At 36.7% G+C, this 12,637-nt stretch overlaps 1 protein-coding gene across 1 annotated transcript in view; it reads left to right on the forward strand.

Moving 5' to 3' along the window:
- The first annotated feature begins 974 nt into the window (after nucleotides 1-974).
- The window catches only part of vsnl1a (visinin-like 1a), a 36,622-nt gene continuing 24,959 nt past the window's right edge, over nucleotides 975-12,637 (forward strand). Inside the window, exons 1-2 of the mRNA XM_066677188.1 lie at nucleotides 975-1,195; nucleotides 9,134-9,302. Coding sequence (XP_066533285.1) covers nucleotides 9,141-9,302 — 162 coding nt within the window. The 5' untranslated portion in view covers nucleotides 975-1,195; nucleotides 9,134-9,140. The remainder of the gene's footprint in view (nucleotides 1,196-9,133; nucleotides 9,303-12,637) is intronic.

Raw genomic sequence — 12,637 nt, forward strand, 5'->3', positions numbered from 1 at the left:
GTGAAAGATTTTATTACAGGGACTCTCAAATAGGGCTGTCAGAACCAATCATAAAAAAAAAGAATAAAAATACTTGGCAATAAATTACTTCATTGATTAGTCTGTCACTGTTTAGTTTGTATTAACATTGATAATTGTTGCTAATTAAATTTCTTTGTCACTCTGGGCATGCTCATCTGTTGAGGCAGTAGCCCAAACATGGGAAGTATAAGTGGACAGTTTGTGTCTAGTATAAATATTATTAATGTAAGCTATCAGGGGGTGGGTTGGTTGTTGTTTAAAATGGACCAGTTTACTCATATTAAATATGGATTGTTTATATCTTTGTTGACTTAACTCTATTCCACAATGGAGCTGTGGAGAAGGTGGAGAAGTGCTATATGTTTATATGACATATCATGAGTGACATAAGTAGCCAATGTCATGCCTGAGCATTTCTGTTTTGAAATGTAAGTGTTCTACAGTCTCAAAGAGTGAATTCAGATAGTCAGGGTTTTTACATCATAAAAATCCAAAGCTAAATAGCAAATTCACTAGTGTTAAATGTTTTTATATGGAAATCATAATTTTAAAGAGGGTAATCCTTCTTGATAACCTACACTGTGTGCACAGCAAATGCACCAGTGTTAAATTAATACTGTGAGTGGTAAAATGTAACACTCTACCATACCCACTACAAATTTAACATGAATAGTGTTGATTTAACACTGGAGCTTATGCTGGGCACACAGGTAGGTTTTTTTTTTTTATAGGAATTGCACTCTTTCAATTGTGATTTCGACATAAAAGCAAACAATTGGTCAAGTGTAATCAAGTGTAGATTACAAATTATTAAGATATGAATTTTAATATCAGTTTGTGATGGCATTACCGTCGAAGCTTGCTTTGTGTGTGTCTGTGTGTGTGTGTGTGTCTGTGTTTGAAAACGGAGAGAGAGAGAGAGAGAGAGAGAGAGAGAAAGAGAGAGAGTATCCCTGCTTCATTGCTTTACGCTGAGCTCTCAGTATCCATCCCTTCACCTACCGCACTGACAGGCTTCTCTCCTTCCTTCCTCTCCTCTGGCAGCTCCCCTCCAGGACAAAACCCAACACTTACCACAGACGACAGCAGGTTTACTGAGTACTTTTAGGCAACACTTACAAATTCATTGCTGCTCCAAGCGGAAAAACAGTCGTTCCTTCTCCTTCTTGGAAAGGTAAGAAGATTTTTAATCGCGCACATCCAGCTACACTACCGCACTGCCGGAATTTACAATGGGTCGTTAGGATGAGCTCTAAGTAGTGGCAAACTTAAGTCAATTTATTTTTAATTCCACTTAGCTACCAAATCCGAAATGTCTTAGTTCTTATATGTCGGTTCACTGGAATATAAGACATCTCATTCTTGCCGAGAGCAAGTAAAAACGTTGCCTTTCAATCTAATATTTACATAAATATAATAAACACATTTACAAGTAAATTTAAAGCAATATTTCCTTACAATATATTCCAGTCTTCAAATAACTAGGCTACAGCTCCCACCAGAGTTTGAAAATATGAATGAATGAAAAGAACGCGGTTGTTGATTTTTTTTTAAAAAGTGAATGCGAAGTGTCGGTTACATGTAGAATGAAGAATGTCTGCCAGCGCTTTACTCGATGTTCTTTCATTCGTCGTCTGTCGGCTTATTCGGTCAAAAAGTCCCTGTTGGTGTTAAAAACGTTTTTGTTAAGCGCCTTTTTGTTTAAATATTAACTGGGCTTTAGTTTTTTATTGGGAAGGTAAAACATGTGGCACGTCGCCGTGTGCTTTGCAGTTTTATTGTTAACCGGCGGTAGAAAGAGCGCTTATGCATCACTATTGGGATCAAACTTTCTGGCACCGAGAGGTTTTGTCTCGAAGCAGGATCTTCGAGGAGATCGTCTTCGTTGTGTTCTCTTATTTCATTATGAACATGGAGAATTCTTAGGTTGTCAAGGTCAAATCACGAGGAATAGTAATAAAAACGAACGTTATATAAGATGTCCGTCAAAATAAAAGAACATTTGCAAACATCAAGCCATGCCCAATTTGAACATTCCACTCATTCAAATGCGTTCAAAGGCTTAAGCAGCATTGTGCTTTCTAAACACCTTTATCCCAAAAATCACAGTTGCTCAGTAAATTCCAGTCCTTGGGTAGCTGTCTGAAATGTGGTAAAAAATTACACCATGTACCGTTGAATGAAATAATTACTCCTAATCCATTTATGGACTGAAAATAGGATTGCATTGGAGGGGTTCTGCTATGTCACTTCTGACCTCTGTAACAGCTGTTATGGTGAAGATCAATTCAGTGTAGCTGCATTAAAGCCGAGTCGCCTGAAAAGGCAAAATCATTGTTGCAGATCGATTCAATCAGGGCTGTTGGCCCAAGCAAATGCTTCTGACTGATCTTTTGTTGCAGCAGAAATAGCTTTGACTATATACCTAAATGAAAAATGCCTTTTTTTGTATATTTTTATGCCAGTCTTTTCGTGTATTTTATCTAAATCAGTGAGTTTGAGTTGGGTGCCTATAGCCTACATCAAATAGTTAATGGTTTTGGTCCACAGAATATGTTTGGCCACTTCTATCATTTGGTCCCCCCAAAACGATGCTACTGTCATCAGCATGTCTCTAAATATGCAAAAAATGGACATGGCACACTGAGGTGGCAGTACGTTTCCTGGCAGGGTTGTGAATTGTAAAGAAAAGCATGAGCACATCAGGCAGTGTTTGTTTTGGCATATAAGCAAGGCAATATATTGATGAAGGACACTACCAAGTGTGCTAAACAATGGATCCAAAATATTCCATTAAAATGTATTTAACAATTGGGGGTTACCACAGATCGGATCTGATCCAGAATGAACCCATTTTAATTATCCCAGATGAACAGCACTGGACACAACAAGCAAAACATTATAGAATGTATTTCTACAGTAAGCTATTTTAAAAGTTGGGAATATGAATTTATCTGTGCCCTTGTTTTAATTAGGATGGTGCTATGTAGGAAAATATAATACTAGATTTCAATAAGACTACCAGGCACCCCAATATATCTCACTTGTAATTTAGATTTGGAAACAGTACTGAATGTCAACAGTAAAGGAATCATTGGCCCATGCAGAAATATAGCTTTTTTGTGGTGTTTATAGTTTTATTAAATATTAATTTAATTAAAATATTAATATTAAATAATAATTGCTTATCTATGATGCATTGCTTTTCTTTTAGCCATTTTGAAGTTGTGGTTTTGCTTAATCAGAGCTGCCCCTTTCATGAGCGTGACAATGTTACTGGAAAGACCACAGCAGTGATTGGGATCGCATACACGTGTTCACAGCACAGTCCTCAGCACAGGGTTGAACTCATCAACCTCATTGTTCCTCTTAGGATTTTATATTCGTACATCATAAAATAACAGAGAACATTCTGTTAACATGTGTTGTTTGTATGCCATAAGGCTTTTAAAATGGGAGATATACAACAACTGATTCAATCTGCTCCAATTGACTGTCCCAAATACTACATCACAGCTGCGTACAGGACACAATATGTTCATAACACAAATATACCCATTTGCAAGAGCCCACATGACCACAAAATATTAATAATCACAAGATGTGTTTTGTGATTTTTGCTGTTCCACCTTAAGTGGTGCACCACAATGAGTGAAATAACTGTTTGAAATTATAGTTGCAACAGAACCCTCTCCCCCTTGCCTCACCAGTTAAACCAATATGCCCACCATTGTGAGTAGTTCTGGCAACTGCCCTGTTTTGAAAATGGAGGAATCAGTTGGGATGGGTTTCATTTAATTGATGACTCAGTTTATGTAATAAGTTGTCTGTCTAACCTTTATTATACCCTTTATGATTTTTAGAGGACTGATTGTTGCTATTTTATCAGTTAATGATAAATTCAGGGAAGTTAAAAATAAAAAGAAAACAGTGGAATACTTCAGAGATGCACTATTTTTCATAATGTAATAGTTTAAAAAAATATTCAGAGATCTTAAGAAATTTCTCAATTAAAGTTTCAAATAAAAATTGCTCTTAAAATAGTTAGTTGTTTATGTAAAGAGAAAAACATAAATGGGGGTGGCATGGTGGTGCAGCAGGTAGTGTCGCAGTCACACAGCTCCAGGGACCTGGAGGTTGTGGGTTTGATTCCCGCTCCGGGTGACTGTCTGTGAGGAGTTTGGTGTGTTCTCCCCGTGTCCGTGTGGGTTTCCTCCGGGTGCTCTGGTTCCCTCCCAGAGTCCAAAAACACACGTTGGTAGGTGGATTGGCGACTCAAAAGTGTCTGTAGGTGTGAATGTGTGTGTGTTGCCCTTTGAAAGACTGGTGTATCCCTGCCTTGTGCCCAATGATTCCTGGTAGGATCTGGACCCACCGTGACCCTGAACTGGATAAGCGGTTACAAATCTGCTAATACAAATGTACACTGTACATTCATAACGCAGCTAGGCTACAAGCAACATAATCCACAGCAATGATAATATGGCTGCCTGTTTTAGTAGACAATCATGAAAATAAAATATCTTACATGTTCAAGATTTGCTATTCAAGCAAATAGCCAACTTTGTTTCGTTTTTTAATCCACTCAACTCTCACCATGCATTTTGCATTGCTGAATTAAAACAGAGATGCTGCAAGGGTTTTTTATATTATAATGTAATATTTTTCTGTGTCCAACCTGTCACTTGACCAACAAAAGCATCATTTGCATCGTCTATACCAAGCACAGCCATGAAGCACTGCTGAACACACGTTGGTAGGTGGATTGGCAACTCCAAAGTGTCCGTAAGTGTGAGTGAATGTGTGAGTGTGTGTGTTGCCCTAAGAAGGACTGATGCCCCCTCCTGGGTGTATTCCTTGCATCCAATGATTCCAGGTAGGCTCTGGACCCACCGCCACCCTGAATTGGATAAGCGGTTACAGATAATGAATGAATGAATGAAAAAGGTAAATGGCAAAAGAGTCTTTTGTTTAGGTTGAGGATTTATGGTTTTGTAATGAGAGGAAATCCAAATTAAAATCTGATTTATAAGATGTAAAATGCAAGATATCCTGCCATATTACACGTGGTCTACGGAAGAAAATAATCAAGAGATTCTTAAGAAAATTATTAAGATTTTCTTAAGAGAATAACTGAGAACTTTTCAAGTTCTTCTGAATTTTTTTGACCTTTTTGTAAGTTTCTTTTTCAGTAATGTTTTAGTGGTTTTAAGTGGTTTAAGTGCTATTTCTGCATGATGTATACAAGGAAGTAGTGTCTGCCTCTGAGGCCCCCATTCAGCCAGGCAGCCAATCTGAATGCAACTGGCAGGTTAATGCACTATAGATATCAGACTCTCTGTCTACATGTGGGCAGAGCATCTGTGTATATGTGAATGTGTGGGTGTCATATGTAGACGTTTGCATAGTTGTCAGGAACTCATCCACAGCATAATATACAGTACTGTGCAAAAGTTTTAGGCACCAGAAATAACGAGATTTAAAAAGCTATTTATCTGAGCAGTGTTTATTTGCTAAAAACAAACAAACAAACAACAAATAACACCCAACTTTAGAATAAAATGAAATAACATTATTCCAGTGAGTGTGATATTCTGTGTGCGAATGTGTTGGTTTAATTTTTCCAAATCTCTCCACATCTCAGTCCACATTAATTGAGGTTATCATCCAATACCCAGTTTTAGTGGTTAATAAATAATTATTTTAAATAATGTGTGCTGTTAATTCAACAAATTCATGCAATCAAGGAGAATCTGAACAAAACATTGTTCTTCAAACTCACACCTACTACTTTTAAAAAAAATATCTTATATTTCTTATTTGTTTTATATTATTATTTATTTTTTGTATTCACTGTGATTATATATAACTTTATACAAGCACCACGCTTACTGAGAAGGCATTAGTTTTAATATATATAAATACCTTAGGTGCCTAAGACCTCTGCACCGTACTGTATAAACCTGTAATGAAGTTGAAATTCTGTTGTTTCAATGTATAAAATTAATGAAAATAATTAATTTAGAGGATGATATATATGTGATCCTCAAGGTTCTGTTTGAGTATTGTTTTGGTCTCATGACCATGTTTACTGTGTTACAAGTCAGCGTTAGCTCTGCAGATCCACATGTTGCATAGTTGAGATTTTGTAAGTGTGCTTGTCTGTGAGCCTATGCTACACTTGCCCTTGTCTCCTTTTATTATGTCGTGATGCAGAGGAGTAATCATGAATCTTGTGGAGAATACTTGTGGTCTGCATAGCAGGTTTTTTAGTTGGTGGATCTTATGGGAGGTAGTTCCTCGGATGGCTCCAGGCTTGACCTGTGGTTTTGATGCTGAACCACCTTATATGATGTGGATCTGTTTTGTCATTGCACTGTAGTTGGGCCTTTTGTGTTGTGATGTGCTCTTTGGCCATGACTTCGGGGTGCAGTTCACAGCTTTCCTGAAAGCATGGCAGCCTGGATGTCTAGGCTATGACTGAAATGATATAATAATCCCACTGTCCATCAACTCCTGTCAAAGAAACACAAGAAACAGGGAATGGAAAAAAATATTTACTCATCTATTTCATGTGAAAATTAACAGCACTCATTTATATTAATAAATTAATTATTTAATAAATTAATATAAATAAATTAATATTTGTTGTGTTTTTGCTTGTTTGTTTTAGGATACTAATTAATGGCTAATTTTGTAGTAAGAAGGCTTCCCATAAGCACCTTTTATTTTGATGAATGAGCTGTAATGTACATATATAGCAGGAACTGTATTTGCTCATTTCTCCTCACCTATGATACTCCAATTCCCTTTTCAGGAATTTACTGGGTCATATGTACACGTATAGTTCGAACTGTTGTAGAGCGGAATGTAACCGTGCCTTCTGGCCTCAAGTGTGATTGTTTTTTTTTATTATTCTAATGGAAGACTGTGTGTATTTATGTGTGTATGATGTCTGATCAAAAAGCAAACTGAAAACAGCTGCAGGCCTTGCCCATGCAGATAAGCAAAGGCGAGTAAAGTTGGCTGGAATATTATTGCCCCTAATAATGGACCATCACTTTCAGAATGATGGCAGTGCATTGAATTAAGGGATTTCAGTGGGTTTAGCTTCTCTTCTCATATGATTTATTGCAAAGCTGCTCTGTCTGTTATACCAACAATCCTCCATGGGCTTTTCTGGAAGGGACTCTCAAACTGTAATGCAGTTGAGGCTATGTCTCATTTTCTCAGTCTATGCATATGTGTGTTTATCAGTATCTTAGTCACCGGTATTGTTCCCTGTGGTCATATTAGCCAGTCTAATTTGCACACTACGTATGACTGCGCATTCTATTTTTGTCAGTACTTCCTTGTCTAGGCGATTACACCAAACTCACATTTGATATGTCCTCAGTTAGCATTCAAATGACATAATCCCCCTGACTGGCTCTGTTCATCACTTTTATCCCACTGCATCATTGCAAAGGTCTGATCTCAGAAGTCATAACATTAATCAGCAAACAGCACTATGCAGCTTTTGTATTGTTTCTTAAATGTCCATTAATATGACTAGGTTAGAGAACACCGTGCAGCATTTTTAAATCTCCAGCTGGGAATATTGTATGAATATTGTATGATTCAGGATTAACCTTCTTAAAAACACCGTAGCGTTTATATATATATATATATATATATATATATATATATATATATATATATATATATACCACTCCCAATATTTATTTCTGAAAGACTTCCTAAAATATGCCAATCACTGCATTTATATATATATATATATATATATATATATATATATATATATATATATATATATATATATATATATATAATGCAGTGATTGGCATATTTTAGGAAGTCTTTCAGAAATAAATATTGGGAGTGGTTCACCATTCTCTAAAAGACTGCCAGCCTAAATAATGCAGTGGTTCAAGAATAATATTTCTCTACAAAAAACATTAAAGAACTTCATCATGTACAATAAAATATCATTAAAAGATTGAGACACTCAAGACAAATCTCTATATGGATGGGTCTATTTCCCAAACCAGTATTGACTGTGATCTTTGGGCTCTAAGGTGGAGCTGCATTAAGAACAAACACAGTTCTATAGTAGAAGACACTGCATATGCTCAGGAACACCTTCAAATATCATTGTTAATGAAGAGTTTGTCAGTGCTTCCACAAATTCAAATTAAAACTCAAAACACAAACAAATGCAAAGAAGCATATTAATGCATATATTAATAAGATCCAGAAACGCTGCCACCTTCTCTCAGCCCAACTTCATGTAAAATGGACTGAGGCGAAGTGGAAAGTGTTGTTAGGTCTGACAAACCAAAATTTTAATTCATCTTAGAAATCATTGATGCTGCAACATCTGGGCCAAAAACATTTTTGAACATGGTACTGGCATCAAATGTCAGTTATGTAACCCAGGCTTATTTGTTTTTCTCCTACAGTATTTACCAGGGGTGCATGATATTAACAAAATTAGAGATTGCACAATGGAAACCTGAGAAAAACTTTTCAGCAGAAAAAAAAACTGCTGTATTAGCAGCAGAAAAAAAACTTGATCATAGCAAAAGAAAGAAGAATAAATCCTTTCTAATTCTGTCATAACTCTTGAAACCTTCAAGCACAGTTTGGTTTGTCACATTGTAAAACAAAGTTAACACATTGGTGATATCAATAGTCAGTAATATGGAATGGCTAAAGAAGTAACTTGATGCACCAAAATACAACAGAAACATTGTCAAAATGATCATAGCACACTGTAAAAAACATTAATTTCTTAGAGGGCTCCTTTGCATATTACAGACCTTTTCTGTATTGGTACTATACCAGTAGAAGTCCAGTTATCAAAACAAAAATTCACACAAATATATTGTGCAGCCCTACATTACATGACTCATTAATGAAGTGAAGGATCCACATATTTTGAACAGATTAGGTGGTTAACAAATAAATTAATAATTATAATAATATTAAGTATAATTGGTTAATCACTCTGCATAAGTTAATTAATTGGCTGATTAACTGACATGAAGTCTGGGCAGATCTTAGTCTAAAGTATACTCTTCTGGCACTCTCCCTGGCCTGTTTGATACAGAGACGCTATGGGGAAACAGAACAGCAAGCTGACCCCTGAGGTGCTGGAGGACCTGGTGAAGAACACAGAGTTTAACGAACATGAGCTCAAGCAGTGGTACAAAGGCTTTCTGAAGGACTGCCCAAGCGGCCGTCTCAACCTGGAGGAGTTCCAGCAGCTCTACGTCAAGGTGAGCACACCACTGCTTTGAGTTAATCCTGTGTTACGTTTGGTGTATAAGATGTTGCGGAATTCTCAGACGGATTGCAATCTCCCCTGTGCTGAAATCACATTGTACTACAAAACAGAAAATATGTGTCGTTCCAGACCTCGAGAAATCATAGCAGTGGTCACAAGAATCTGCAACACATTTTCAGACAATGCCTTAAAATTACCATTCCTGGAAGATCATTGTTTATATATATATTGATCAAAAATCAGCATTTTTTTGCACCACACAGAAATCAAATTTCAATCCATTTAACTGAAGGCTCTGGTGGCAAGTAGTGTCGCAGTCACACAGCTCCAGGGACCTGGAGGTTGTGGGTTCAAGTCCCACTCTCCCAGGGTGACTGTCTGTGAGGAGTTCTCCCCGTGTCCATGTGGGTTTCCTCTGGGTGCTCTGGTTTCCTCCCACCATCCAAAAACACACGTTGGATTGGGGACTAAAAATGTTCCATAGGTGTGAGTGTGTCAGTGAATGTCTGAGTGTGTGTCACCCGGTGAAGGACTGGTTCCCCCTCCAGGGTGCCCTGAACTGGATAAGCGGTTTCAGACAATGAATGAATGAATGAATAACTGTAAGCTCATTTGACTACTAAGTGTGAATGTGTGTGGTTAAACACATATTAAAATACAGTTCATATTCTATTCACATGAAACAATCAGATGTTCACTGGGTCTTTGATTTCTCTGTACTTATGGAGGCCTTTGTCACAAAAACTGTTTGTAGATCAGCCTTACTTCTGAGTTGGGTTGTGATGAATACAAGCCCCACAGATCTTTGGGATTTTTTTGCTAAGATGCATAATATTACATATGCGCTGCTGAACAAGCTATAAAAATGTTAAATTTCATTGAAACAATCTCCATAGTTGTGAGGCCTGCACAAATACATCCTGACTTGATTAAACTAGAATATATCCAAAATTTACACAAAAACTGATTTTTGACTGTGTTTACTGTGTTACTGTTCCTGTTTACTGAGATTGACTGGATTAATTAATAATTATATATTATCTCTCCTGTTTGAATGGAGGTAGCACAAAATATAATGTTGGCAAAGTAATACTTATCCTGTAATATTGCCACAAATCCTAGCTGGAGTATTAAAAGAAACATTTTATTCATATTGGAAGTATGTTTTTTGATATAAGTAGGGATTTTCCTCTTGTAAATAAATAACTTGTTGGCCAAAGGCTATGTTCAATATCTTTCCAAGCAAACCATTCCAACGTCCCTATTATAGCTAGAAATGTGTGTTCTTTCTAAAGTGATCTCAATGCTATTTATAAAATCCCACTCCTACTGCTGTCTTAGAAATGTGGCAGTGTCTACTGTGCCTAACTGTGAAAATTATATAAACATATTACATAACAACAGAAACAAGTGAATTAGATTATCAGTTAAATCATCTGCACTGCTCATAGGCCACTTTGCTTGCAGGATCAGCTTTGCACAAAAGAGAGGTTAGCCTGCCGATAGCTAAACCTTTTAGCTATTGTGTGATGTTTCCCAGCAACAAGATATCAGCAGGATGGTTTTATTAAAATCCAGGGATGAAGATAGTAAGAAAATGAATGACCCTGCATTAGCAGGCCAGCAGGTGCTAGGCAGTAGAGGCAGGAATATATGTGTGTGCTTTTCTGTTTCAGTATCTATGTGTGCCAACATATCTGCCCGGCACAGCATGGTGACCTGGGAAATGAGGTGGTATATCTGGTTTACACTAATTATAATTATGCATTCACTGTTTTTTTAGTGTGTTTTAAATAAAAAGATAATTCTGAAAGTCACAATAGGCACAATAGGCCTGAAAGAAAATGCATGTGTTCAGATTTGCCACTGTATTATTACTATCAGCACTGTCCTATTTAAAACATGTATCTCCATAATTGTGTATTTTAAGATTACTATATCGTTTGAGCACAGCAGCTGTCCTTCATATTTTGCGAATATTTCATTATAAATTGACCAATAGAAATGCTCCAGAATTACTTAATTACTTAAAGATTTAAATCATTACCTTGATTTAAGAACGTATTTTTCCTCCTATTTTGGGAATACGTGTTTTTAATTAGACAGCGACAAAATGATTCACAGGACATTAGAAAATAGATAAAATCTATATGGATTAGAGACAGAAATCCCGGTTCTTATCACCACCAGAGTAAATAATCTGTACGTTCCTCAAGAACGCAACTTTTCACATCACTCCAGTTTGGAGTGACTTTGCTGGATGAAAGTACATCTTAACTGTACTTTCATACAACTGAAATTACTTGAGTAAATTTTGTAAAGCCTACATGTTTCTCCACTGCTGTTCGTGCCAAGATGTTAACAGTCACGTTGTTCCAGAAATTACAGCCTGTCAGCTTTGCCTGTCAAATTTCCTATTACTTCACATCAGCATTTTATGTAAATCAAATATGAGGTGCCGTCCTAATATTTTTGGAATTCTACTGCAATTCTACAGTGAAGCTTTGTGGTGGTCAAGGCCTGGCATGCTTCTGACACAGTTGTTCTCTGCTTTTTTGGAAGATTCCACATTAGTTGCTGCTAATTTTAGGACCTTTTTTGTCTTTGTGTGAGCATATGCTTTAATGATTTCAATAACAGTTTGCCAGACTAGACAGGGGATTAGATCGATCCTATGAATAAACTTAGCTAATGCTGGACTCTGCAGACATATTTATGATTTGTTTAGGTTTTAGCTGTAACTTTGCAAGAGATGCACAATATTCATTCTCACTGTGCATAACGCATAGGAAAGATTTTTTGAAATATTCCACTGCTGCATCTTGTCATTAGCTTTTCAGAGTGTTTTTTTATGAAATATCTGTCTGTAAGATACGAATGATATGAACATTTTAATTGCATTAGAGAACAGTTAAGAATTATGGGATGCACATGCCATTTGTGTGAAAAAATTGTGTCAGTTTTTATCCTAGTAGCACATCACTTGGTATTTTAGTCGACAGCTTTCTCACTTTCTGACTTCACACTCAGGGAACCAATTGTAACCTCAGCCAAAAGCCTTGTAAAATCCTGTAGTTATATCTGCCAGGAGAAACTGCCAGGTGATAGCAAGCATGCCAGAAAAGTGACTTCTCTGTCACTATGCTTGATTGAACTGTGCTGTTTTGTATGCTGTTGCTACAAAAGTGATGAGGTGCTAGATAATGCTGTTCATGTATGTGCTGAATAAAGCAGTTGTGTACAGAACATCTAAACCTAACAGTGTATTACATATAGATCAACAGGTCTGGACATACATATCAGAATAAAGGCCTTGCTGATGTTATA

This window comes from Hoplias malabaricus, chromosome 7 (genome assembly GCF_029633855.1).
Source record: "Hoplias malabaricus isolate fHopMal1 chromosome 7, fHopMal1.hap1, whole genome shotgun sequence".
NCBI classification, from domain to species: domain Eukaryota; kingdom Metazoa; phylum Chordata; class Actinopteri; order Characiformes; family Erythrinidae; genus Hoplias; species Hoplias malabaricus.